The sequence below is a fragment of the Moschus berezovskii genome, chromosome 11 (assembly GCF_049115385.1).
Source record: "Moschus berezovskii isolate FMDL1 chromosome 11, NW_MosBer_1.0, whole genome shotgun sequence".
Lineage (NCBI taxonomy): Eukaryota > Metazoa > Chordata > Mammalia > Artiodactyla > Moschidae > Moschus > Moschus berezovskii.
In genome coordinates this window covers 108,636,899-108,664,846 of record NC_142470.1, presented here as the reverse complement: position 1 = coordinate 108,664,846, position 27,948 = coordinate 108,636,899, and the positions used below count along the sequence as shown (strand labels likewise).

The window sequence follows — 27,948 nt, the reverse complement described above, 5'->3', positions numbered from 1 at the left end:
AGCGGCGGCGCGGGGCGTAGACGGCGCGTGCGCGGCGTGAGCTGCGGGCCGGGAGCGGCGTCGCGGGGAGTGCACGGCGCGTGCGCGGCGTGAGCTGCGGGCGGGAAGCGGCGTCGCGGGGAGTGCACGGCGCGTGTGCGGCGTGAGCTGCGGGCGGGGAGGGGAGTCGCGGAGCGCGTCCTCGCGCCGGATTGTTTCTCGGTGGCTCCCCGGCGCCGGCGCCGAAGAGAGTGATGGATTTTGAGAATCTTTTCTCCAAACCCCCAAACCCGGCCCTTGGCAAGAAGTCCGCCACGGATTCTGACCAGAGGTGAGCCCTAGTCTTTTCTGCTTTGAACACAGGGCCTGCAGCCGGCTTCCGCCTTAGTTGCTCCGGGAGTGGCGGGGGCGGCGCCGCGAGGTCCGGCGTCCAAGGTCGTGCTGGGGCCGCAGTTAGAAGCCGAAGTTGGGGCCCGGTTCGTAGACCGCCGCGGCCAGAGGCGCGGGGAACTTGGGCCGGCGGAGCGGCGGGGTTCAGGCGGGGGCGGGGCGGGTTCAGGATGCTCCCTTTTCTCCGCGCCCAGGTCCCTCTGGCTGGGAGGGAGCCCGCCTGCGGCCCCCGTAGCATTTGCCTTCCAGACCGTCATCTCCTGGAGGACAGAGAGCATTTGTAGTTCTCACTACACGTGCTGGGCGCTCTTTGGTAGAAAAGATGAGTCGTGAGGGATAAACAGCGAGTAGTCTGCCTTTACTCTCCCTATTTACATTGAAAAAGCCTAAAGGCCATGATAAAGCAGCGAACTCCATTGGGGTGTATTATTTCCTTTATGTTTAAAGAGGTACTGAGACTGCCGTGGAGAAAGTGAAAGCTGGCTAGGGGGTAAGGGAGGATGGCATGGTGGGGAACATGTAGATCTTTTAAAGAAGGTAGTTAAGGAACGTTTACTAATAACATTGATGAGGAATATTTGAGTAGGGGCTCGAAGGAGGCGATAAGGTTGATTATCTAGTGGGAAGAATATTCCATGTAAAGGTCCTGAGCTGGAGTAGGCTTGCCATGATGGGAGCGAAGTGGCCAGAAAGACAGCTGCAGTGGAGAGGAAGAATGGTGGGACTGGAAGAGAAGAACCTGAGAGGTATTGGAATGGGGGGCGGAAGGGAAGGGGCAGATTGTGTAGGGACTTGCAGTTACCATAAAAAGGACTTTGGTTTTTACCTTGAGTGAGGTGAGAGGTAAGTATTGGAGGGTTTTTAGCTGAGGCTTACACGTTAGCAGGACCATCTGGTGGTTGAGAGTAGACTGTAGTGGCCGGGAGTAGTTAGCGCAGTAGTAGTAGGTATAGTAGTAATAAAAAGTGGTGAGGTCTGGGGTTTCTCTGGTGCTCCAGTGGTTAGGAGTCTGCCTTGTAATGTCTGGGAAACTGGTTCAATCCCTGGTCAGGGAAGATGCCACATGCCCCATAGCAACTATCTGTGCACCACAATTAATGAAACCTTTGTGTCCTGCAGCAAGAGAAGTCACTTCATTGAGATCCCAGAGTAGCAAGGAAGACCCAGCAAAGCCAAAAATAATTAAATAAAAATTTGTTTAAAGTGCGTGTTCAGTCGCTCAGTTGTGTCCAACTCTTTGAAACCCCATGGACTGTAGCCCACCAAGCTCTGCTGTCCATGGAATTTTCCAGGCAAGAATACTGGAGTGGGTTGCCATTTCCTCCTCCAGGATCTTCCTTGACCCAGGGATTGAACCCGGTGTCTCCTGCATTGTCAGGTGAATTCTTTGCTACTGAGCAACTGGGGTGAAGCTCAATAAAGAGCACGTGGCTAGATTTTTTTTAAAAAAGTGATCAGGTAAGGATGTATTTTGAAGACTGGATGGGGAATATGAGAGACGAGTTAAGGTCTACTTCAAGGTTTTTGGTTTGTATCATTAGGTTAGAGTTGCTGTTTAAGATTGTAGGGTGATTGGATCAAGAGTTCAATTTTGGATATAAGATTTTGTCTAGTAGATATTTGGGGCTTCCCTGGTGGCTCACATGGTGAAAAATCTGCCTGCAATGCAGGAGACTTGGTTCAGTCCCTGGGTCAGGAAGATCCCCTGGAGAAGGGAATGGCTACCCACTCCGGTATTTTTGCCTGGAGAACCGCATAGACAGAGGAGCCTGGCAAGCTACAGTCCGTGGAGTCTCAAAGAGCTGGGCCTGACTGAGTGACTAACACTGCTACTGCTAGTAAATATTTTAATTGCCTTTTTTTTTTTTTTCTTTTGGCCAAGTGACATTCGAGATCTTAATTCCTCGGCCAGACCAGGGATGGAACCCTTGCCCCCAACAGAGGCAGTGTGAAGTCTTAACTACTGGACTGCCAGGAAAGTCCCTAGTAGGTACTTTGAATAGGAAGTTGACTCTGCCTGCCTGAACTCAAATCTCAGTTCCGCTCTGCTAGATTTCTGACATGTTTTGTAAACATTCCATATTCAGTTTTCTCATCTGTAAAATGAGCTTTTTAACAACAGCATGTACGTGGAGGACTGTTGTGGTGTATCTAATGTTTATGGAATAGCACCTGGCACAGAGGAGGTGTAAAGCACGTCAGATGCTACTATTACTGTTGCTGTCGTCATTATTGCTCTGCCTGAGGAGATTTTGCTTCCTCTATAAGACAGTTCATGACTGGAAATTAGACCAGTGCTAGTCCACAGTATTTGGTTTATTGGCTCTCGTAACAATGGCCTTGGTCCCTCATCTGATGGATGTGACGGAAGCTCTGACGCAGGACAGATGAGTGTAGTAACTGTTGGATTGGACAAAACTAACGTGCCAGCTCCTCCTGTAACTCTGAAAGAAGTGCAGAGTTACTGTTCACAGTTCTGTGCTGGCAGCACTTTCCACTTGGAGCATGTTCTGAAATTGTCTAGTCCTTGCCCTTGTCTGGCATGTAACTCAGATCTTAAGCTTTTATCACATAGTCACTACTTGTCTTCAGCCCCCCGTGTCTGTGTGTGTGAGAGTCACTCAGTAGTGTCTGATTCCTTGCAACCACTGGTCTCCTCTGTCCATGGAGTTCTCCAGGCAAGAATACTGGAGTGGGTTGCCATTCCCTTCTCCACCCTGTGTCTACAGCGTCTACCTTTATTTAGGTTTAGTTGTATATTTTATTGGCCTCCTGTTTCTTACAGTTCCCATTTTCATCTTTCTTAGGTTCATTTTTAGTTTTGTTGGAATATTCTCCAGTAGCCATCTGAGACGTTCTCTGCTTGTTCAGCTTCTCGGTTCTAGTAACTCTGAGAACAACTTTTCCTTCTTTTTTAAAAAAATATATTCTTAGCCGTGCCATGTGGCATATGGGATCATAGTTCCCCAGCCAGGGATCATACTGCATTGAAAGCAGAGTCTTAACCACCAGACCACTGGGGAAGTCCCAACAACATTCCTTTTTGATCTTCCCACTTGACTATAAGTTTGGCTCTCTTCTGACCTCAGAAGGTACCCTGAATTCTACCTGAAATATTTTTCTCCCTGACATTCTTCTTTGTTTTCAATTCTTACATATCTTTTAGGTTCAGAAAACCTTTGGTCCCCATATCTTAAGTTTAAAATGTTCCTAATATATACACCAGTTCTTATCACCCCACACCAAAATTTCTTTCTTTCTTTCTCCCAAGTAGATAGAAACTTCTCAGAAAGTGGGAACAAGGTCTTTTTCATTGTTATATCCCGTGATTTAAGACCCAGAGCCTGGTATATAGTGGATTCTCAGTATTTGTTGAACGAATAGATGATTTATGTAGCTGCTAATAGTTGACTATTAAGGTTAAGTAATTTAAAGTGTCAGCTTTGCAGTTTACTCATAAATGTATGTTGACATTTACTGCTTATCATAATTTTGTACATTTCTCTGAAATATTTGGAGTAGAATCTGATTTTGGAATTTCTTTGAGGGCAAGTTGAAGGTAAACCAAAGCAGTGGATATTAATGCTGTGGTATGAACCCTTTTCAGGTTGAAAACCCTTTGTGTTATTTGATATTTTTGCTACAGAATCGGTGGTGAAATAGATGATACAGAAGTTGAAGAAACACAAGAAGAGAAAATAAAATGGAAAGTAAAACTGGAATGTGAGCAAATTCCCAAAAAAGTAAGATTAAGTTGGTGTATTGAAAAAAACAGACAGGAAAGGGTGTGAGAAGTTAGAAATTCTGTTTGTCTCATTTTAGTCAGCATTTGAGACCAGGTTACTTATATCAAATGAAACCTGGTTACACTTTTTAAAAAATTAATTGTTACTTTGTTGTCATGTAACATGAACTGATTTTAGTTCATTGCTTTTACGCTTCTACTTTTGTTTTTTCTATCTCTGAAGTGGTTGTAAACAATTTCAAAAGCTTCTTTCTTTTCAAATTAAAGTTTTGATTTGCTACTTTAGCTAGCCTTAGTGACTTACAGCTTAAAGATTGTATTAATTTCCTAGGACTGTCATAACAAACTACCACATACTGAGTGGTGACTGAAACAACAGAAATTTATTGTCTTGGAGTTCTTGAGGCTGGAAGTCCAAGAGCAAGCTGTTAGGAGGGTTGGTTCCTTCATAAGGCTATGAGGAAGAGTCGGTTCCACGCCTCTCCCCTAGCTTCTGGTTGGCTTGCTGGTGGTCTTTGGTCCCCCTTGGCTTGGCTTCCAGAAACATCATCTTGATTTTTACCTTCACGCTCCGTAAGGCATTCTCCCTTTGTGAGTAGGTCTGTGTCTAAATTCCCCCCTTTTATAAAGACACTAGACATACTGGATTAAAGCCTATCCTAGTGACCTCATCTTAACTAACTATACATATAATGACCCTATTTCCAAATGTGGTCATGTTCTAAGGTACTGGGGGTTAGGACTTCAATTTGGGGAGGACACAGCCAACCCACGGCAAAGCCAATATCTGCTTCTCTCTTGCTTTTTCTCTTTTGGAACCTTTGTTATTGTGAACTTTAACACACTACAAAAGAAGCTGAGTTCAAATTGGCAGTGAGATCCGCAAGACATACATGGCCTTTAATATGATACTGTTATACTCAGCTTTATAAAAGGATACAGGGCAGAAAGTACAGCATCTTCATCTCAGAAGGCCTCTCAGCTACCCAAGTACATGACTTCTTTTGCCCTTTGGGGCATATATGGCTGCTGTTGACGAGAGCCCTAGTTGAAACTGAGAAATGATAGCTTGAATTTCCCAGACATTTTTAATACTTAAAAAGAAATTTTTTTGGACTTCCTTGGTGGTGCAATGGATAAGAATCCGCCCACCAAGGCAGAGGACACAGGTTCAATCCCTCCTCAAGGAAGATTCCATATGCTGCAGAGCAACTAAGGTTTTGCTCCATAACTGTTGAGCCTGTGCTGTAGAGCCGGGGAGCTGCAGCTACTGAGCCCATGGGCCACCACTGCTGGAGCCCCTGCTCCCCGACAGGAGAAGCCGCTGCACTGAGAAGCCTGAAACTAGAGAAAGGCCCGTGTAGCCACAAAAACAACAAAACAAACACCAACTTGTGCACCACTGCTACTGCGCCCACGCGCTAGAGCCCGCAAGCCACAGCTGCTGAAGCCCATGCGTCCAGAGCCTGTGCTCTGTGGCGAGAGAAGCCCCTGCAGTGAGAAGCGCATGCGCTGCAGGTAACCCCACTCGCTGCGACTGGAGAAGGCCTGCGCAGCAGTGAAGACCCAGCACAGCCAAAATAAGTGAATAATATTACTTTAAAATTTTTTTAATATTAATCACATAAGCCCCAGTCCTTTGTGCCCACTTAAAGTTCCCCAGTACATCTATAACCCCATACAGGATACAGGCAGATACAACCTTCTATGGTTATCTTAAGGAGTTTCTCAGAAACAGTACTGTGAGAATGTAGACACCTAGATTAGTTGTAAGTAGGCTTACTTCAGGCCAGGCTCTTTCCTTACAAGTGTATAAAACGTAAGTCTATCACAGCTAATTAAAAAGTGAACTCAAGTAAACACTGTGCAGCTCAAGAAAGCCCTACCCCCAGCGCTCGTTTTCTCAGTCGTGTTCCTTTTTTTCCTTCCAGAGATGACTACTATCCCAACTTGTGCACTAAGCATTTGCTTGTTCTTTGTGGTTTTCCTACTAATGCTGTCCTCCTTAAGAGTGCCATTTTCTTGTGGCTGTTTTTGCACTTGATAGAATAGTGTTGTATGCGTCCTTTTGTCTCCTTTTTCTTAACATTATGGTTTTAACACTCATGGTGTGCATAATGTACACTCACAGAATATGCATAGTGCACACAAGTGGCATATTCTTACTTGTTCATTTTCTTCACCGCATCGCATTTCATTATCTGAGGACACTCGGTGCTGGCGTTGGTGGACATCTGGCCTCACTTCCAGCTGTGAGGTTGTGATCAGTGCTGCCACGGCTCAGTCGCATCCTGCACATCTCCTCTGCAGTTGCCTTGGAGTAGAACCGCTGGGTCTTAGAGGACAAGCATATTTCCCTTTACCGTGAGGCCAAGCTGTATCCAAAGTCGTTCTACTGATTTATATTCCCAAAGGCGGTGTAATGAGACTCTGTATTTCTACAGATGTCTCCACACTTTCTTAAATTTTGCCATCTGGTGAGATACCTTCATTGTCATTTAGTTTGCATTTTATTGATTACTGTTAAGATGGAGCATCTTTTCTATATTTGTCCAGTTTAGATTTCCCTTTTTTGTGTGCCAGTTTTCCCCCGTGTGGATTTATGTGTTGCAAGTATCAGCTCATTTTGTAGCTTATTTCCTAAGTTAATAGCAATTTTTGATAAAAGGTTATTGACTTTAATGTATTCAAGTTTATTAATCTTTTCTTCATAGATAATGCTTTATGAGTTTTATTTACATATCCTGAGATAATAAAAATATTTCTGTACAGTGTCATCTAAAAGTTTTGTTGTTTTTCCTTTTCCATTTAAGTTTATAATCACCCACAATTGATTTTTGTGTTTACTATGAGGCAAGGGGACAAATTTTGGATTATTTTTTTTTTCCATTATCCTACCCAGTTGTTCCAACACCATTCGTTGGAGGAAAAGGCGGTTCTTTTCCCCCATGAATCTTAAGTGTCACTGTTGTCAAAAGTCAAGTGTTTGGAAAAGAAAGTGTGTGTGTCTGATGGATCCGTTTCTAGAGTCTCTGTTCTCATCCACTGGTTTATGCGTCTATCCCTCCCCTCACGACCTCATTGTGTTAATTAGTGCAGCTTAATGATAATGAGTTTGGATATCAAGCAAGTAAGTCATCGCACGTTGTTTTTCTTCTTCAGCCGTCTTGGCTATTCTCTGCCCTTCGTATGTCCATACGAATTTTAGAAATAGTTTGTCAAGTTCCACAGAAAGCCCTGGTGGGACTTTCACTTGGGAATGCAGTGAAACTGTAGATCATTTGGGAGAGAATTGACATCTTTAGAATATTGGGTTGTCCAGTCTTTAGGTCCTCTTTTAATTGTCTTAGCAGTGTTTTATAATTTTCTTTGTAGATATCTTACATACCTTTTGTTAGATTTAATGCTGAGTGTCTGATGAGGCTTTTGTGAGTTACATCTTTTTTTTTTCTTTTAGCACTATTTCTAACTTATTTTCATTTAGCTGGCATGTTCTGTTATATAGGAATGCATGGGATAAAGCTTTTGAGTTCTTGTAAATGTTTCTGAAAATACTGACTTTATCCTCATAGCACATAGGTATTTTGGGTAAAATAGACTTAAGCTTGAGGTTATTTGTCCCATTTTCTTCGGCTGTCCGTGTCGCTAGTATGACGTCTTGCCAGTCTGGTTCTAGTCACTTTGTAAGCATCCTGTTCTGGGAGCTTTTAGATTCTTCGCTTTATTCTCGGTATTGTTAGAGACTATGAATCTTCTCATTCATTGTGCTTAAGTATTTGGTAAAATTATTCATACCCTTCATGTACAAGGAGTATGTTTTATTTTATCCTTATATTCTAAGAAACTTCCTTTTTCTGTTTATCTTCATAAGTCATAATTTAATGATTCAAGAGTTCTTTCTTGTGCTGTCTTGTTATAACTTTCTAGCTTAAAAAAAAAATACCATCTTGATATCTTTGTGTATTTGTTTAAAATTTTTGTGTTCTTTTCTTTTCCTTGAATTGTATTTCTTCTTCTGGGTCAGGTTTTCTCTTTTTCCTGCTTTTTTGTTTTATTCTCTAGATTATTTTGTTTTGGTCTCAGGTTTCTCATTGCAGTGGCTTCTGTTGCAGAGCATGGTCTCTAGAACACAGGCTCAACAGTTGTGGCTACGGGCCTGGTTGCTCTGTAGCATGTAGGATCTTCCTGGATCAGGGATTCAGCCTGTGTCTCCTGCATTGTCTTTACCACTGAGCCACCAGAAGCCCTGCTTTTGTTTTTCTTTATGTCCTTTGAATTAAGACAGGCCTGGATGAAAGTCCTTTGCTGGTCTGTTGGTGGGTCTCCATAGGCATTTCTTCTCAGTGGGAAGCCTGATTGGTCGCTTGATACCTGAGTGGGCTGTGTGCATCTGTAGGTTTCCAGCAGCATTGTAGTTCTTAACCCTTTATGTGCCATGTATCCCTTTTGGCAGTCTGGCAAAGCTCTTGGACCTCTTCTCAGAATAATGTTTTTAAGTGAATAAAATAAAATATGTTGGGTTATAATGGAAGTTGATTTTATTGAAATACAGTTATCAAAATATTAAGAAATAAGGTAAGAGTAATATATTCTTTGTTGATACACTAAATAATTAAATCCAGCAGTAGGCCTCATTACTATGTTGTAGGTCTAAAAATTATGTTGACAAAGTGATGACCATAAAACATAACCTGCTTTGAGATCTGCAGTAAGTCTAATGTATAAAAGTCCTGTGGTTTCTGTTCGTGACAGTTGCAGCAACTGCTGATACTACTGTGGTTTGCAGCCAGTGTTCAAAGCAGAAGAAAATGCTAAATGTCAATTTAGAGGTTGATGAAAATAACATGTGTTTTTTACTCTCATCCAAGTCTATTGAATTCTATCATTCTGTCCGTAGACCCTTGGCCAGGGGCAGGCAGGAGGGGGACGTGCCTCTCTGGACAGCAGGGTAACGAATCCCTGATATAGGATAGAGGATGGAGTGTTTTTCTGATAGAAGTTGTTCCTACGTGTCAGAATGTGAAGGATTTCATTCTAGAGTCTTAGTACTCATACAGGAAGACTTGGCCTTTATCAGACATTTTAATAAATTTCTTTAGAGAATAACCCTCTTTTTTGCATGGAGTAAATTTTTGTTTGATTATATTCTGGGTTGAGAGGGGGTGGTGGTCAGAGATAATTTGTTACAATAGCTTTGTTTTGGTTTTTTTTTTATGTAGTATTTTAATTCATTCTCATTTATAGCCCTATTTCTCACACTGCAACCTAAGCCCCACCTCCAAATTATAGCTTGCTTTATGTTTGTCAAAAATTTGCCAGGAATTTGTTGAACCCTTCTTAATTCCTTCCTGACGAATTGTACTTCATTTCCCCTGCTCCCTGAGACTATTAATTTCTACATTTCTGTACTTTTATTTCTGTGGAATTTCAGGAGGCCATACTAGTTCTTAGTTCTATAAACCATTCTGAATCAAGCGCAAGAAAATCTTTCACTTAAAAGAGGAGACAAATACTTCAGACTTTCTTATGAAAGGGAAATAAGTTGTACTATTGTGTTCTTATAGCTTCTAAGTTATATAGAGAACAACAGACATCAGAGCAATGAGTTCATAGCAGCTGCATGAGGACATATTTAAGCAATTACTGTGTTAATATCTTGTATATCCCAGTGCCCTCTGAAAAGAATGTCAGTTAGAAATGCTTCTGTAATGTATGGGCTTCCCTAGTGGCTCAGATGGTAAAGAACCCACCTGTGAATACCAGAGATATATAAGAAACGTTGGTTCAATCCCTGGGTCAGGAAGATCCCCTGGAGGAGGGCTTGGCAACCCACTCCAGTATTCTTGCCTGGAGAATCCCATGGACAGAGGAGCCTTGTGGGCTACAGTCCATGGGGTGTTAAAGAGTCGAACACGACTGAGTGACGAACACTTTCACTTTCTCTAATGTGTAATAAAGCAGGATAGCTGATGATTGTCCTGGCTTTATAATGTTACCAAGTCATCTCATCTCTTCATTTAATATAAGTAAGTCACTTTTGTTACTGCTTGTAGTGAAAAGGGTCTGCTTCAGGACTGCAGGCCTGTGGGTCTTGTGCAGTGGGGGTGAGATGGGGGGACATGTGATATCACTCTTCTGGATCCTTGTACTGTCTTGATTCAGATGCACTGAATAGAATCCCATGGTTGTGTAAACTTCATGTGGACTGTTGCACTCTGAATGATTTTTTTGGTTCTTCCTATGGCTGCTAAATAATGTGAAAGGCTGAAACCAAGGTAAACGTAGTTATCCTCACAGCCCCACCCATCAACAGAAATTTGGATTAAAGATGTACTGAGCAAAAAAAAAAAAAGATGTACTGAGCATGGCCCCGCCCGTCAGAACAAGACCCAGATTCCCCCACAGTAAGTCTCTCCCATCAGGAAGCTTCCACAAGCCTCTTGTCCTTCTCCATCAGAGGGCAGGCAGAAATGAAAACCACAGTCACAGAAAACTAACGAAACTGATCACATGGACCACAGCCTGTCTCACTCAATGAAACTAAGAGCCATGCCGTGTGGGACAACCAAGACGGATGGGTCACGGTGGAGAGTTCTGACAAAAGGTGGTCCACTGGAGGAGGGAATGGCAAGCTGCTTCAGTATTCTTGCCTTGAGAACCCCATGAACAGTGTGAAGAGGCAAAAAAGACACTGAAAGATGAACTCCCCAGGTCAGTAGGTGCCCAGTATGCTCCTGGAGAGGAGTGGAGAAACACATCCAGAAGGAGTGAGGTGACAGAGCCAGAGCGAAAACAACACGCACGTGTGGATGGGACTGGCGACGGAAGTCTGATGCCCTAAAGAACAATATTGCCTAGGAACCTGGAATGTTAGGTCCATGAATCAAGGCAAATGGAAGTGGTCTCACAAGAAATGGCAAGAGTGAATATCGACATTTTAGGAGTTGGCGAATTTAATTCAGATGACCATTATAACTAGTACTGTGGGCAAGAATCCCTTAGAAGAAATGGAGTAGTCCTCATAGTCGACACAGGAGTCCAAAATGCAGTTCAGTGCAGTCACTCAGTCGTGTCCAACTCTTTGTGTGATCTTGTGGGCTACAGCGTGCCAGGCTGCCCTGTCCATCACCAACTCCTGGAGTTTACTCAAACTCATGCCCATTGAGTTGGTGATGCCATCCAACCATCTCATCCTCTGTCATCCCTTTCTCCTCCCGCCTTCAATCTTTCCCAGTATCAGGGTTTTTTCACATGAGTCAGCTCTTGCCATAAGATGGCCAAAGTATTGGAGTTTCAGCTTCAGCATCAGTCCTTCCAATGAATATTCAGGACTGATTTCCTTTAAGATGGACTGGTTGGGTCTCCTTGCAGTCTCTCAAGAGTCTTCTCCAATACCACAGTTCAAAAACGTCAATTCTTTGGCATTCAACTTTCTTTATAGTCCAACTCTTACATCCATACATGACTACTGGAAAAACCATAGCTTTGACTGGATGGACCTTTATTGGCAGAGTAATGTCTCTGCTTTTTAATATACTGTCTAGGTTTGTCGTAACTTTTTTTCCAAGGAGTAACTGTCTTTTAATTTCATGGCTGCAGTCACCATCTGCAGTGATTTTGGAGCCCCAAAAAATAAAGTCAGCCACCATTTCCACTGTTTCCCCATCTGTTTGCCATGAAGTGATGGGACTGGATGCCATGATCTTAGTTGTCTGAATGTTGAGTTTTAAGCCAACTTTTTCACTCTTCTCTTTTACTTTCATCAAGAGGTTCTTTAGTTCTTTACTTTCTGCCATAAGGGTGGTGTCATCTGTATATCTGAGGTTATTGGTATTTCTCCCTGCAATCTTGATTCCAGCTTGTGCTTCATCCAGCCCAGCGTTTCTCATGATGTCCTCTGCATATAAGTTAAATAAGCAGGGTGACAATATACAGCCTTGATGTACTCCTTTCCCTGTTTGGAACCAGTCTGTTGTTCCATGTCTAGTTCTTTTTTTTTTTTTTTTCCATGTCTAGTTCTAACTGTTGTTTCCTGACCTGCATACATATTTCTCAAGAGGCAGGTCAGGTGGTCTGGTATTCCCATCTCTTTCAGAATTTTCCACAGTTTATTGTGATAAACTTTCAATCTCGAAAACAACAGAATGATGTTAGTTTCCAAGGCAAACCATTCAATATCACAGTAATCCAAGTTTATGCCCCAACCACTAATGCCAAAGAAGCTGAAGTTGAATGGCTCTATGAAGACCTACAAGACCTTCTAGAACTAACACCCAAAAAAGATGTCCTTTCATCATAGGGGACTGGAATGCAAAAATAGGAAGTCAAGAGTTACCTGGAGTAACAGGCAAGTTTGGCCTTGGAGTACAAAATGAAGCAGGGCAAAGGCTAACAGAGACTTGCCAAGACAATGCACTGGTTACAGCCAATATCCTCTTCCAACAACACAGGAGATGACTACACATGGACATCAGCAGATGGTCAACACTGAAATCAGACTGATTATATTCTTTGCAGCCAAAGATGGAGATGCTCTATAAGGTCAGAAAAAACCAGACCAGGAGCTGACTGTGGCTCAGATCATGAACTCCTTATTGCCAAATTCAGACTTTAATTGAGGAAAGTAAGGAAAACCACTAGACCATTCAGGTATGACCTAAATCAAATCCCTTATGATTACACAGTGGAAGTGAGGAATAGATTTAATGGACTAGATCTTATAGAGTGCCTGATGAACTATGGATGGAGGTTTGTGACATTGTACAGGAGGCTGTGATCAAGGCCATCTCCAAGTAGAAGAAATGCAAAAAAAGGCAAAATGGTTGCCTGAGACCTTACAAATAGCTGAGAAAAGAAAAAAAGCAAAAGGCAAAGGAGAAAAGGAGAGATATACCCATCTATACGCAGAGTTCCAAAGAATAGCAGGGAGAGGTAAGAAAGCCTTCATCAATGATCAGTGCAAAGAAATCGAGGAAATCAATAAAATGGAAAAGACTAGAGATCTCTTCAAGAAAATTACATATATCAAGGGAACATTTCATGTAAAGTTAAAGGACAGAAACGGTATGAACTTAACAGAAGCAGAAGATATTAAGAAGAGGTTGCAAGAATACAAATGGGCCTTAGGAAGCATCACTATGAACAAAGCTAGTGGAGGTGATAGAATGCCAGTTGAGCTGTTTCAAATCCTAAAAGATGATGCTGTGAAAGTGCTGCCCTCAGTATGCCAGCAAATTTGGAAAACTCCACAGCGCCACAGGACTGGAAAAAGTCAGTTTTCATTGCAATCCCAAAGAAAGGCAATGCCTAAGAATATTCAAACTCTCAAGCAATTGTACTCATCTCACACACTAGCAAAGTAATGCTCAAAATTCTCCAAGTCAGGCTTCAACAGTATGTGAACTGTAAATTTCCAGATGTTCAAGCTGGCTTGAGAAAAGGCAGAGGAACCAGAGATCAAATTGCCAACATCCATTGGAGCATAGAAAATGCAGGAGAGTTCCAGAGAAACATCTATTTCTGCTTTACTGACGAGGCCACAGCCTTTGGCTGTGTGGATCACAAGAACCTGTGAAAAATTCTGAAAGAGGTAGGAACACCAGACCATGTGACCTGCCTCCTGAGAAATCTGTGTGCAGGTCAGGAAGCAACAGAAACGGACATGGAACAATGGACTGGTTCCAAATTGGGAAAGGAGTACGTCGAGGCCGTATATTGTCACCCTGCTTCTTTAACTCATACGCAGAGTACGTCATGAGAAACGCTGGGCTGGGTGAAACACAAGCTGGAATCAAGTTTGCAGGGAGAAATACCAATAACCTCAGATATGCAGATGACACCATCTGTATGGCAGAAAGAGAAGAGGAACTGAAGAGCCTCCTGGTGAAAGTGAAAAAGCTGGCTTAAAGCTCAGCATTCAGAAAACAAAGATCGTGGCATCCGGTCCCATCACTTCATGGCAAATAAATGGGGAAACAATGGAAACAGTGAGAGACTTTTTTTTTCTTGGGCTCTAAAATCAGTGCAGATGGTGTCTGCAGCCATGAAATTAAAAGGCATTTGCTCCTTGGAAGAAAAGTTACAACAAACCTAGACAGCATATTAAAAAGCAGAGGCATTACTTTGCCAACAAAGGTCCATCTAGTCAAAGCTATGGTCTTTCCAGTAGTCATGTATGGATGTGAGAGTTAGACCATAAAGAAAGCTGAACGCTGAAGAATTGACACTTTTAAACTGTGGTGTTGGAGAAGACTCTTGAGAGTCCCTTATGCTGCAAGAAGATCCAAGCAGTCCTTCCTAAAGGAAATCAGTCCTGAATATTCATTGGAAGGACTGATCCTGAAGCTGAAAATCCAGTACTTTGGCCACCTGATGCAGAGCTGACTCATTGAGAAACATGGTGATGCTGGGCAGGATTGAAGGCAGAAGGAGAAGGGGACGACAGAGGGTGAGTTGGTTGGATGATATCACTGAGTCGATGGACATGAGTTTGAGCAAGCTCCGGGAGTTGGTGATGGATAGGAAAGCCTGGCGTGCTGCAGTCCTTGGTGTTGCAAAGAGTCAGACACTACTGACTGACTGAACTGAACTTGACAACTGGGCTTTTTACAAATAAACTGTTCAATTGAAATGTATCGTCTGTACCAGTTGTAATAATAAATCTTGATTAACCCTGGTGTCTCCAAGTACAGACACCTGTGGAACCCATACCTGGGAATGTTTCTGCGCCTGGTGCTGGAAGGTGTCTGCTGCTTGGGCTGCCTGGCGGTTTCTTGTCATCGTTGCTGCCACATCCCCTGCCAGCAGTGCTCAGAGTTAAAGGGAGGAAGTAGACTTTGGTAGTTGGTGTACTGGATTTACAGCTGGGCCATTTTAGTTTACTTGCTCTCGATGACGAGTTACTGGATTAAACCACGTGAAAGGATAGTTGATGCAAAGGGAGAAATAAAATGTGGACTAATACTGTCACTTCTTTTATAGCAAATAATTAAGTTGTGGGGCTTTAGTCTTTCAACCTAGTAAAGTACACACGGTGAACAGATTGAGTCTTCCCTCAAAGCATCTTTTAAGTACGGATGCATGTGTTTTTGTTTTTTTTTTAAATTCTGGAAAATTTCACATACATACAAGTGGAAAGAATAGCATATGAAACCCTTGTGTTCTCATCAGTCAACTTCAACAATGATCAGGTCACAGCCAGTCTTTATTTCTCCTTCATGGCCAGATTGTTTCAAATCACGCTAGGTTTTTAAATTTGAAAATTTAATTTTTACTTAGTTTAGGCACTCTGGAAGCTCTACATTTCCGAAGAATTTGCAACATAGGAAATCAAGAAGTAAGGACTATGATGCATATAATGATGATGACATCTGCAATCAGGAGCCAGAAGATAATTTCACTAAGGAGCTTCAGCAGTACATACAAGCTAAAGAGATGGCCAGTGTTACTCAGTCCTTACTGTCTCCTGAAGAATCTGTGAAGAAAGAAACAGCAAAGGGGACCCAGAAAGGTAAGAGTCAAACTGTTTGATCATTTAAAGTTACCTGCAGGAGTAGTCACCATTGTCCATGGATGGAGTTGGGGATGGGGTCTGCATTTTATCTCATGATAAGATAAGATTTTCTTGGATCTTGACATCAAATGTGAGCTGGTCACTTGGTGTACAAATGCTCAGTTTGCAAGAGAAGTGGAGAGTGCAGCAGAATTTTCAAAGGATGACCACTTTGGGACTCCCTTGGTGGTCCAGTAGCTAAGACTCTGAACTCCCAATTCAGGGTGCCTGGTCAGGGAACTAGATCCTATATGTGGCACCTAAAAATCTCGTGTACACAACTAAGACCTAGTAAGGCCATATAAATAAATAAATAAATAATTTTAAAAGACATGACAGCTTTGCAAGCTGCTGCTGCTGCTGTCACTTCAGTCGTGTCCGACTCTGTGTGACCCCATAGATGGAAGCCCACCAGGCTCCCCCGTCCCTGGGATTCTCCAGGCAAGAACCCTGGAGTGGGTTGCCATTTCCTTCTCCAACGTGTGAAAGTGAAGTCGCTCAGTCGTGTCCGACCCTTAGCGACCCCACGGACTGCAGCCTACCAGGCTCCTCCATCCATGGGATTTTCTAGGCAAGAGTACTGGAGTGGCTTGCCATTGCCTTCTCCGCAGCTTTGCAAGGGAGAATGCTAAATCCCTGGCTTCAGCATATGTGAAGGACAGGAAATACCTTTTCAGGTTGCTTTCCTTTGAAGAAGAATAGACTGGGATAATAGTGTATGAGACTAAACGCAGGAATGTATTCCTTTTTATAAATATTTATTTATGTTTGGCTGCATCAAGTGTTAGTTTCTTCATTGCATGTGGTATCTTAGTTCTATGACCAAGGGTCAAACCCACGTTCCCCACATTGCAAGGCAGACTCTTAACCATTGGACCACCAGGGAAGTCCCCCAGGAATGTATTCTTTTAGATTACTAAAATGAAATTCAGCCATAGATATGAAAATAAGGGACAGTTGTAAGTAAAATTCTTAGTCCTCTCATTTTTTTCCCTATTAAAATGTTTCTCTATTTAAAATGGATCTATCAGTTCAGTTCAGTCACTCAGTCGTGTCTGACTCTTTGCGAACCCATGAATCACAGCACGCCAGACCTCCCTGTCCACCACCAACTCCTGGAGTTCACCCAGACTCATGTCCATCGAGTCGGTGATGCCATTCAGCCATCTCATTCTCTGTCGTCCCCTTCTCCTCCCGCCCCCAATCCCTCCCAGCATCAGAGTCTTTTCCAGTGAGTCAACTCTTTGCATGAGGTGGCCAAAGTATTGGAGTTTCAGCTTTAGCATCCGTCCTTCCAGTGAACCCCCAGGATTGATCTCCTTTAGAATGGATCTATAGATCAACTTAATCTATATAAAATGTTTTCAGTGAATAATCTGACAGCCATATATGAGGTCCTTTGAAGCGTTTACTATTGCATCACTAAAGCAATTCCTAATGAGATCCATCATACTTTGAATACTTAAAAAGTATCTGGGCTGGTGGCTTGCAAGAATGATTTCGTTAATTATCTTGCTTTTTTCCTGGCAATGCCTTATGTATTTTCACAAGGAATGAATTTGGGATCCAGAGTATATTAATCCCAGAGCTGCTGGAAAGACAGGTCCACATCATCCCAGTTTTCACTTTGTGAATAGTGGAGAACTTTTCCTGCATTACTGTAGAATATCTCTCTTGAGAGTAAACTTCTATTGTTGTTTTATATTGTCTTTAAATTTTTGTTGTTGTTGTTTTTAGCTGTTAAGCAAAAAAATAAAAACCTTAAAGCTGTTCACAAGAATGGTAAAAAGAAGAAAATGAAGCGAAAGTGGCCTGGCCCTGGAGACAAAGGACATGCTTCCCTGAAGAGCAGTGGCTCACAGGACCAGGTATGAGAATCCACGTGTGTCGGAAGGCACTGCATCTCACACCTCAGTGGGGCCTCCTTTACCCGCAGTGGGCTCCCCACATGCTTCCTTCTCACTGTTAGGCTCCCTTCCTCACAATCAAACCTTAGTGTCATACCTGCTGCCCCTGAATACATACACACAAGCCCCCTGATTTCTGAGTGCTGTGCTGTCAAGACTGGAAAAACAGATGTGGGAAGCAAGGAGAAGAGAAGACAGCCATGTGTGCATGTGTGCTCAGTCACATCCAGCTCTTTGCAACCCCATGGACTGTAGCCCGCTAGGCTCCTCTGTCCACGGGGTTTCCTAGGCAGAAATACTGGAGTGGGTGCCATTTCCTCTTCCAGGGAATCTTCCCGACCCAGGGACTGGGCCCACATCTCTGTGTCTCCTACATTGGCAGGTGGGTTCTTTACCACTGCTCCACCTGGGAAGCCCAAACCACTGGACTGCCAGGAAAGTCCCTAGATAGCTATGAGGGCATTCCGACGGCCATTGGTCTATTGGTTTTTGACTCCCTCTGGAAATTAAAAATTAATATTTTTGAGACACCCCCTGCCAGATACCAGACCCTGCACCCACTCTGGTATTTTGATTTTGCTTTCTAGAAGTTCTTCTTCCTTGCTCTGCAGATGTAATCACAGCAGAGCAGTAAGTGACTCTTTTGGACTTGACTTTTCTGAGGGCTTCTAAGCTGGATGGGAGCCATTTGTTAAGCTTGGTTCAGGAGACAAGAGTTAGGGCTTGGTAAAATATTCAGTTCAGTTCAGTTCAGTCGCTCAGTCGTTTCCAACTCTCCACGACCCCATGAATCGCAGCACGCCAGGCCTCCCTGTCCATCACCAACTCCCGGAGTTCACTCAAACTCATGTCCGCAGAGTCGGTGATGCCATCCAGCCATCTCATTCTCTGTCGTCCCCTTCTCCTCCCGCCCCCAACCTTTCCCAGCATCAGAGTCTTCCAGTGAGTCAACTCATCGCATGAGGTGGCCAAAGTATTGCAGTTTCAGCTTTAGCATCAGTCCTTCCAATGAACACCCAGGATTGATCTCCTTTAGGATGGACTGGTTGGATCTCCTTGCAGTCCAGGGGATTCTCAAGAGTCTTCTCCAGCACCACAGTTCAAAAACATCAATTCTTCGGCGATCAGCCTTCTTCACAGTCCAACTCTCACATCCATACATGACCACGAGAAAAACCATAGCCTTGACTAGACAGACCTTTGTTGGCAAAGTAATGTTTCTACTTTTTAATATACTATCAAGGTTGGTCATAACTTTCCTTCCAAGGAGGAAGCGTCTTTTAATTTCATGGCTGCATTCAGCATCTGCAGTGATTTTGGAGCCCAAAAAAATAGTCTGACACTGTTTCCACTGTTTTTCCATCTATTTCCCATGAAGTGATGGGACCAGATGCCATGATCTTTGTTTTCTGAATGTTGAGCTTCAAGCCAACCTTTTCACTCTCCTCTTTCACTTTCATCAAGAGGCTTTTTAGTTCCTCTTCACTTTCTGCCATAAGGGTGGTGTCATCCGCATATCTGAGGTTATTGATATTTCTCCCAGCAGTCTTGATTTCAGCTTGTGCTTCTTCCAGCCCAACGTTCCTCATGATGTACTCTGCATAGAAGTTAAATAAGCAAGGTGACAATATACAGCCTTGACGTACTCCTTTTCCTATTTGGAACCAGTCTGTTGTTCCATGTCCAGTTCTGACTGTTGCTTCCTGACCTGCATACAGGTTTCTCAAGAGGCAGGTCAGGTGGTCTGGTATTCCCATCTCTTTCAAAATTTTCCACAGTTTATTGTGATCCACATAGTCAAAGGCTTTGGCATAGTCAATGAAGCAGAAATAGATGTTTTTCTGGAACTCTCTTGCTTTCTCCATGATCCAGCAGATGTTGGCAATTTGATCTCTGCTTCCTCTGCCTTTTCTAAAACCTGCTTGAACATCTGGGAGTTCACGGTTCACATATTGCTGAAGCCCAGCTTGGAGAATTTTGAGCATGACTTTACTAGCGTGTGAGATGAGTGCAATGGTGCGGTAGTTTGAGCATTCTTTGGCATTGCCTTTCTTTGGGATTGGAATGAAAAGTGACCTTTTCCAGTCCTGTGGCCACTGCTGAGTTTTCCAAATTTGCTGGCATATTGAGTGCAGCACTTTCACAGCATCATCTTTCAAGATTTGAAATAGCTCAACTGGAATTCCATCACCTCCACTAGCAGAAACACCAAATATTATAGACCAAAATGTATTTGTATAAAATTTATTTTACAAAAGGCGAATATGAAGCCATAGAGTTTAGGTAACTGTCTATAGTCACCCAGGGCCAGGCAGGGCTGCACTCAGGCAGTGTTCCCTTTCGTTTGGTTTAGATTGACTCAAGTGATTATTCCACCGTAACTGACAGCTCTTCTACATGAGAAACAAATTGTAAACACGTTTGTTAGAATTCAGTCACATGATCAAATAAAACCGAGAGTTAAACTGGCATACCTGCTTGCCACGTAATTTTGGTAGTGCTGAGTGGAGTGCTGACATTATTACAGAGCAGCTCACCCAAGTGTGCAGTCAGCTCCCTTCTTTGTACCTGTGGAATTCCTAAGACCGTACTGAGGAATACCATACACAGATGCTGTAAGTTGTACCACAAGTTAACACACTGAAAGTGATGTATATTTCTAAAGACCTGTAATAAAATTCCCCTTTCATTCTTACATGAAAGTCCCCTTTTGTTTTCATACCTTTATCACCATCTTTGAGGGTCTGGTTCTAATTATGTTTATTAATTTGAGCTCATCAGTATACTCAGCTCACACCTAGTGAGCCTGTCATTGAAATGAAAGATTACACTACTTTTGGTTTACCTTTTGATTTTGAGGTTTGTCCCCAGTGTTCTAAAGAGCCTTGTTCTTAGACTTCACTGTTTATCACAATGAGTGGAACTTACCTTTTAAAATTTTTTTAATTTTTTAAGTGAGGGCAAATACAATATAATCTCAGGTGGTGAAGTAAGAAAGAATTGGTAGGTAAACAATCCACCACTAATTCACCAGCTGCAGGAAACTCAGGTTGGATCCCTGGGGTTCGAAAGATCCCCTGGAGGAAGAAATGGCAGCCCACTCCAGTATTCTTGCCTGAAGAATTCCATGGACAGAAGAGCCTGACGGGCTTCAGTCCATGGGGTCCCAAAGAGCCGGACACAGGTAGCATGCAGTCAAGATACAATAAAAATTCAGATTGTGCAAACACTAACATTCAGTGATGGAATGATACCAAAACTGACAATCATTCATTTGTTTCAAATGATATACAAAAATTCAAGTCTTACCTGAAGGGCAATTCAGAAGAGTTACTTTTTAATGTTTTAAAAGGTGGTTTAAGATAATTTTGTACAATGAAATAAAATGTTTAATCTCTTAGTTTTCACATTTAGTTTTTTGTTTTTGTTTTCACAGAATGGGAAACCTAAAGAGCAGCAGCAGCCTGTGAGAATGAGTCAGGGGTTCATCAACCAACATACGGTGCAACGCCAGGGAAAGCAAATTTGTAAATACTTTCTTGAAAGGAAGTGTATTAAGGTATAGTGTAAGCAAAAATGTTCTAAAACCAGCTTATGTTTCTGTTAGACACTCCTGAAGCATACTTGTATAATTTGAGAACTGTTTTCTTTCTGTAGAGGTTTCAAGTAGAAAATTTTACAGAAATATTCTTTTGTATTTAAGAAAGCAGTAATGTAATTCCACAGTGATAAGAGAACAGACTCTATGATTTTAATACCGTTAGACCATGAAGTTTTTGTACCTTGTTTTATGTCTCTGAAAATAGATAATTTTTTAAAAATGCTTTGTGTTAAAAATGTTAAGGACTTGACAAATAGCAAGCCAATATATGTAATACAATGCAGTTATAATAGCTCTTTAAAAATCAGACTATACTGCTTGTAACTAAGACTTTGTTTTCTTCTGGAATCATTTGCTTACCCAGAATTAAATAGGAATTGTAATGGCTTAGCTGTGAGAAATAATGGGTTTTTCTTGTTTCTTCCTTTGGCCCAGGGAGACCAATGTAAATTTGATCATGATGCAGAGATAGAGAAGAAAAAGGAAATGTGTAAGTTTTATGTACAAGGATATTGTACCAGAGGGGAAAACTGCCTATATTTGCATAATATCCTTTATCACAAGATACAGTAACTTTACTTTTCATAAATGTTTACATGAATGTAAAATTTTGAATGAATCCAATGTTTTAACCATGGCAAAATTATATTATCTAAGCTCAACTTGGTATTGAAGTGATTAAATTGTTCACAGTTTCCCTCCTCCACCCCCCTGCCCCAAGAAAGAGTCTTTAGAAGTTCTCTCAAATGTACATCCTCTCTAACTGGGTAGTGTAGCAGGGTCATGAGACCTTTCATTTTAGGTCCCTGAAAAACTTTCTCAGAATTTCTGCTGTGACATCCATGGACTGAATCTGTATTCATGAAATCTACTTCATAAAAGAGTCAGGAATTGCATAGTTTGAGAGTACTTCTTTTCTGTTATACTCTGTGCTGTATAGAGATTAATTGTCCCTTAATTGAAGAGTAACCCTAACTCTTTTGAGTATAAGTGGTCCAGACATCCTATGAAAACATGGAACATAACATTTTAGGATAACTGCACATTTGGTCACCGCAAAAGTTGTTTTCCTTTAAGTCATTCAATATAAGGAATCTCAAACCCTAACTTGAGAAATTTTTCCTGGAAAATAATATCAGAGTTGTATATATGGATCCCATTTTAAACAAGTCTAATATATGAAGGATCCAGATTTGCATGATACATCACTGTTATTGACTTTTAATTCCCTTACCCCAAAACAATGCTTTAAAAATAGTCAAATTTCTCAAAGTACTTAAAATGCATATCTCTTACCTGTAGTTTAAGAATGATTATGAGGGAGAAATTTGTCCTGTGATAGCCAATAAACTTCATGTATATAATCATCATCCTAAAGTTAATTTTCTTACAATGCAGTTAATAATTTATTGTCTCATACTTTATTAAGAATGGATCTTTTTATTTTTAATTCATTAATTTATTTGGCTGTCCTGGATCTTAGTTGCAGCACGTGGGATCTTTAGCATATGGGCTTTAGTTCCCTGACCAGGGATCAAACCCGGGACCCCTGCATCAGGAGTGCTGAGTCTCAGCCACTGGACCACCAGGGAATTCCTGTCGTCTCATATTTTACATAGAGAATTTAATGTTTCTACTAGTAGGAAAGAATTTCATGTAGGAAAAATGAAGTTATTAGATTAATAATAATTTATTTTAGCAGGATTAAAAATTTTTTCTTCCTTAACACTTGAGTTACATGAATATCCTTGCAAGTTTTACCATACAGGAGCAAAATGTTATCAGGGAGAACACTGCAAGTTTTCACACGCTCCATTGACTGATGAAACACAAGAACTGTTGACTAAAGTAGGTACAATTTTAATTTTTCTTTTTTAAAGAATACATTTGAACCTAAGGGTGGGAATTTAAAAAGACACTTCCTTAAGCAGAGTGCTTCGTGGGTTAGCATATGGGTTATATTAGGACTGATAATTTAATAACTTACTTCTGTATAGAAAATTATTATTCGTTTGTATGTTTTCCCTTGTAGCTTAAAGGAAAATTCATACTTGTTGCTGTTATAAATTGGAATGTTCTTAAAAACTTCAGTGTATTTAGCGACCTTAGTAGCTAAGTCAGCCAATGGAAAACAAAGCAGATAGGAGAAATAGTATTCCTGATATACTCTTAGAAGGAAAGTTAAGGATCATTGGTTGATAAATATTTTAGAGTTACATCAAAGCATACTCAAGTGATTATTTCAAAGTTTTCTTCAAAAGCTCTTTCATATTGTAAGAAAAGATAGTTGAAAAATAATAGTTGTTTATGTGCTTTCGTTTCCATGTGTGAGTTGGAGCTAATCTCTTCAAAATTGAATTGGAATGTGAGTGAAAAGAAAAGATTCTTTTGAAATGAAACTGTTTAATCTTGAGTCAAAAACTCCCTTGAGCATATGCAAATATTGGAAAGTCAAAGGTCTTTATTTCTGGATGTTTTTAGTTTTGAAATAGGAAGAGTTATCCTGGAATTAGAAATTATACCAAATATTTGGTTGTTTATTACCATGAAGCATATATGGAAAAAATGATGTATGTAGAATTCATTTTCCAGTTCCCCTTCAAGTGAATATTATTAGGTGATTACTAGGATTAATGGTGTAGGAATCTTTAGAAAATTACAAGAAGAAAAAAAACTACAAGAGTATGATGATGTACCTGAATTAGATAGTACATGAAAATGATTGTGTGATATTTTTTCCCTCTATATTAGATTTTGAATCCTGAAAGGAAGTCATCATGAAAATAAAATAGATAAAAAAGGTAAAATTAAAATTTAGCACTTTTTTCCCACTCTGAAATGTCTCTAGAAATTGCATGGGAACATATATTTTCTCAAATAGAAGTCTTTTTCTCATTCCTACCCCAATTAAAAAAATTATAAAATATTTGATACATATAAATAGATATATATGTGGGTCTCTGTGGATCTACTTCCCACACTGGATTTGTCACTATCTTTTTGTATTTTTATTCTCTTGTTTTATTCTTTGTAGATTTACCAAATGTGTAAGGTTAACTGAATATTATGCTTGGGTTTGGATATAATATTAAACAGTATCATATTTGCTATTTATTGGTGACTTGCTATTTTTACTCATCATTATGCTTCTAAGATTCATTCATGTATATGCATGCAGCTGTCATTCATCTGTACTCTTGTATAGCATTTTTTTCTATGAGTATATTACAATTTATATAAACATTCTACTGTTGATGGACATTGAGGTTATTTTCAATTTTTAAAATACAAGCGCTTATTATGAATAAGTGTTTTACCTGTCTTCAGATGGAAATGTGTGTGAGTTGTCCTGAGTATGAATCAGGAAATAGAATTGATGTATCATTTTAAAATTTAAGATAATGTGTATACTTATGCCTGATTCACACTCTGGTACAGCAGAAACCAATACAACATTGTAAAGCAATTTTTTTTCCAATTAAAAAAAAAAATCTTAGGATAATGGCAGTCTTTTCTAAAGTAGTTCTTACAGTTTTTATTCCCACCAACTGTATAAAAGAAATTCCGTTGCTCCACCTTCAGAAATGGTATGGACCTGACAGAAGCAGAAGATAGTAAGAAGGGTGGCAAGAATATATAGAAGAACTGTACAAAAAAGATCTTCACGACCCAGATAATCACGATCGTGTGATCACTCACCTAGAGTCAGTCATCCTGGAGTGCGAAGTCAAGTGGGCCTTAGGAAGCAGCACTATGAACGAAGCTAGTGGAGGTGATGGAATTCCAGTTGAGCTATTTCAAATCCTGAAAGATGATGCTGAGAAAGTGCTGCCCTCAATATGCCAGCAAATTTGGAAAACTCAGCAGTGGCCACAGGACTGGAAAAGGTCAGTTTTCATTGCAATCCCAAGGAAAGGCAATGCCAAAGAATGCTCAAACTACCGCACCATTGCACTCATCTCATACGCTAGTAAAGTAATGCTCAAAATTCTCCAAGCCAGGCTTCAGCAATACATGAACCGTGAACTTCCAGATGTCCAAGCTGGTTTTAGAAAAGCAGAAGAACCAGAGATCAAATTCCAACATCCGCTGGATCATCGAAAAAGCAAGAGCGTTCCAGAAAAACATCTATTTCTGCTTTATTGACTATGCCAAAGCCTTTGACTGTGTGGATCACAATAAACTGGAAAATTCTGAAAGAGATGGGAATACCAGACCACCCGACCTGCCTCTTGAGAAACCTATCCTATATGCAGGTCAGGAAGCAACAGTCAGAACTGGACATGGAACAACAGACTGGTTCCAAATAGGAAAAGGAGTACATCAAGGCTATATATTGTCACCCTGCTTATTTAACTTATATGCAGAGTACATCATGAGGAACGCTGGGCTGGAGGAAGCACAAGCTGGAATCAAGACTGCCAGGAGAAATATCAATAACCTCAGATATGCAGATGACACCACCCACCCTTAATGGGGAAAGTGAAGAGGAGCTAAAAAACCTCTTGAGGAGAGTGAAAAAGTTGACTTAATGCGCAGCATTCAGAAAACTAAGATCATGGCATCTGGTCCCATCACTTCATGGCAAATAGATGTGGAAACAGTGGCAGACTTTGTCTCTTGGGGCTCCAAAATCACTGCAGATGCTGAATGCAGCCATGAAATTAAAAGACGCTTACTCCTTGGAAGGAAAGTTATGACCAACCTAGACAGCATATTAAAATGCAGAGACATTACTTTGCCAACCAAGGTCCGTCTAGTCAAGGCTATGGTTTTTCCCGTGGTCATGTATGGATGTGAGAGTTGGACTGTGAAGAAAACTGAGCGCCAAAGAATTGATGCTTTTGAACTGTGATGTTGGAGAAGATTCTTGAGAGTCCCTTGGACTGCAAGGAGATCCAACCAGTCCATCCTAAAGGAGATCAGTCCTAGGTGTTCATTGGAAGGACTGATGCTGAAGCTGGAACTCCAATACTTTGGCCACCTGATGCGGAGAGCTGACTCATTTGAAAAGACCCTGATGCTGGGAAAGATTGAGGGCAGGAGGAGAAGGGGACGGCAGAGGATAAGATGGTTGGATGACATCACCAACTCAGTGGACATGAGTTTGGGTGGACTCTGGGAGTTGGTGATGGACAGGGAGGCCTGGTGTGCTGCAGTTCATGGGGTCGCAAAGAGTCGGACACGACTGAGCAACTGAAATGAACTGACCTTCAGCAATGCTTTAATTGTCAGGATTTTAAATTTTTGACCAATTTACCGGATGTAGAAATGGTGTCACATAGCTTTATTTTCATAAATTTGTACGTCTTTTCTTAAAATGCTTACTAGCTTTTGAGCTTCAGCTTTGGTGAAATGCTGTTAATCTCTTTTGCCTGTATTTGTATATTGGACTGATTTCACAAAAAAGAGAGTGGCTATGGGTGTAGGGAAAACGGAAGAATTAAGACTAATTGATTTTTTTTTTAAACAGGGTGTGATTTCCCTTTTTTTCCCCCATATGGAAAACCAGTCTGCCAGAACCATTCAACTGAAAAGACTGCTTTTCCCCACTGATTTGTAATAGCCCCTGTGTTGTATATTGAATTTCTTCAAATGGAGGTCTATTTCTGGGATCTCTGTCTGTTCCTTTTGTCTGTTTCTCTAATACTCTACTGCTTTAATTACTGGAGCTTTACTGGATTTTGATATAGTTTGATGGAGAATCTGCTGTCAATGCAGGAGACGTGAGACGTGGGCTTGATCGCTGGTTGGGAGGATGCCCTGGAGTAGGAAATGGCAACCTGCTCCAGTATTCTTGCCTGGAAAATTCCATTTACAGAGAAGTCTGGTGGGCTACAGTCCATGGAGTTGCAATGAGTCCAACATGATTGAGCCCCACACCACATAGTTTGATAATTTTTCTAATGTTCTTCAGGAGCATCTTGACTATTTTGGACTCTTTTACTTTGTTAGTTTATTTATTTATTTTTTAAATAGCTTTAGAGGTGGCGTGTGTGGCTAAGTTGATAATTTTTACCAACTGATGTGTTTTTTTTGTCTTGGCCTCTTTGGCCACACTGTGTGGCATGTGGGATCTTAGTTCCCCAACCAGGAATCAAACCTGTGCCCCCTGCATTGGAAGCGCAGGGTCTTAACCACTGGACCACCAGGGAAATCCCCAGCTAATGTGTTTTTGTTTTTTCTTCTGTAGCTTTGTATGGATGAAGAGTGCTTGTGTCTGCCTGTTCAAGACTTGATTTGGAGTGGTTTACAGGATTCCTGATATAGAGCGCCCCCTTGTGTCATTACGGTGAAGTGCAACTCTTCGGTGGACAGTGCAGAGGGACAGAATGCAGTGAATAAGTGAAGGGTTGGTCTCCACCAAGATGGTTCCAGCCATTGAAACAGGAGGAGTGTATGTGACAGAGATGCCAGCTGGTGGGCAGATGTTATGGTAGTAGCTTGCAGAGGTCTCTTCTGAGTGATTGCATGTTCTCAATAAAAGAGGAAGCAAGGTTAGACCGAGTGAGGATGGATGAAGACGTATAGGGGTTTGAAGAGAGAAAACCATCAGGTTTCTCATAGAAGATATCGGATGGTAGACAGTAAATACAGTTGGCTCTTTTCATGTCATTAAATACATTCACAACATGTTGTTAATGATTGCTCATAGCTTTGTTTTAAATTATGGTTTGATGATGTTTTAAAACCCATTTTCTGTTGTTGGACAAAAAAGTTGTTTCAAGTTTCCTACTATTATAAATAAAATGGAACAGTGTCTCTTGCTATACCA

The 27,948-nt window shown here is 41.3% G+C and overlaps 1 protein-coding gene across 2 annotated transcripts; it reads left to right on the top strand.

Annotated features, from left to right (window-relative positions):
• The first annotated feature begins 51 nt into the window (after nucleotides 1-51).
• On the top strand, nucleotides 52-27,943 carry ZC3H8 (zinc finger CCCH-type containing 8). Of its 2 annotated transcripts, XM_055400098.2 has the most exons (9): nucleotides 52-310; nucleotides 4,016-4,112; nucleotides 15,392-15,623; nucleotides 17,403-17,533; nucleotides 21,009-21,131; nucleotides 21,609-21,722; nucleotides 22,914-23,021; nucleotides 23,925-23,974; nucleotides 27,367-27,943. In XM_055400098.2, the coding sequence occupies exons 1-8, from the start codon at nucleotides 234-236 to the stop codon at nucleotides 23,952-23,954; spliced, it is 912 nt and encodes a 303-aa protein (XP_055256073.1). In that variant the 5' UTR covers nucleotides 52-233; the 3' UTR covers nucleotides 23,955-23,974; nucleotides 27,367-27,943. The 2 variants fall into 2 exon arrangements, with proteins under 2 accessions (XP_055256073.1, XP_055256074.1); XM_055400099.2 differs by lacking the exon at nucleotides 4,016-4,112 and having other exon boundaries at nucleotides 15,397-15,623.
• Nucleotides 27,944-27,948: the final 5 nt, after the last annotated feature.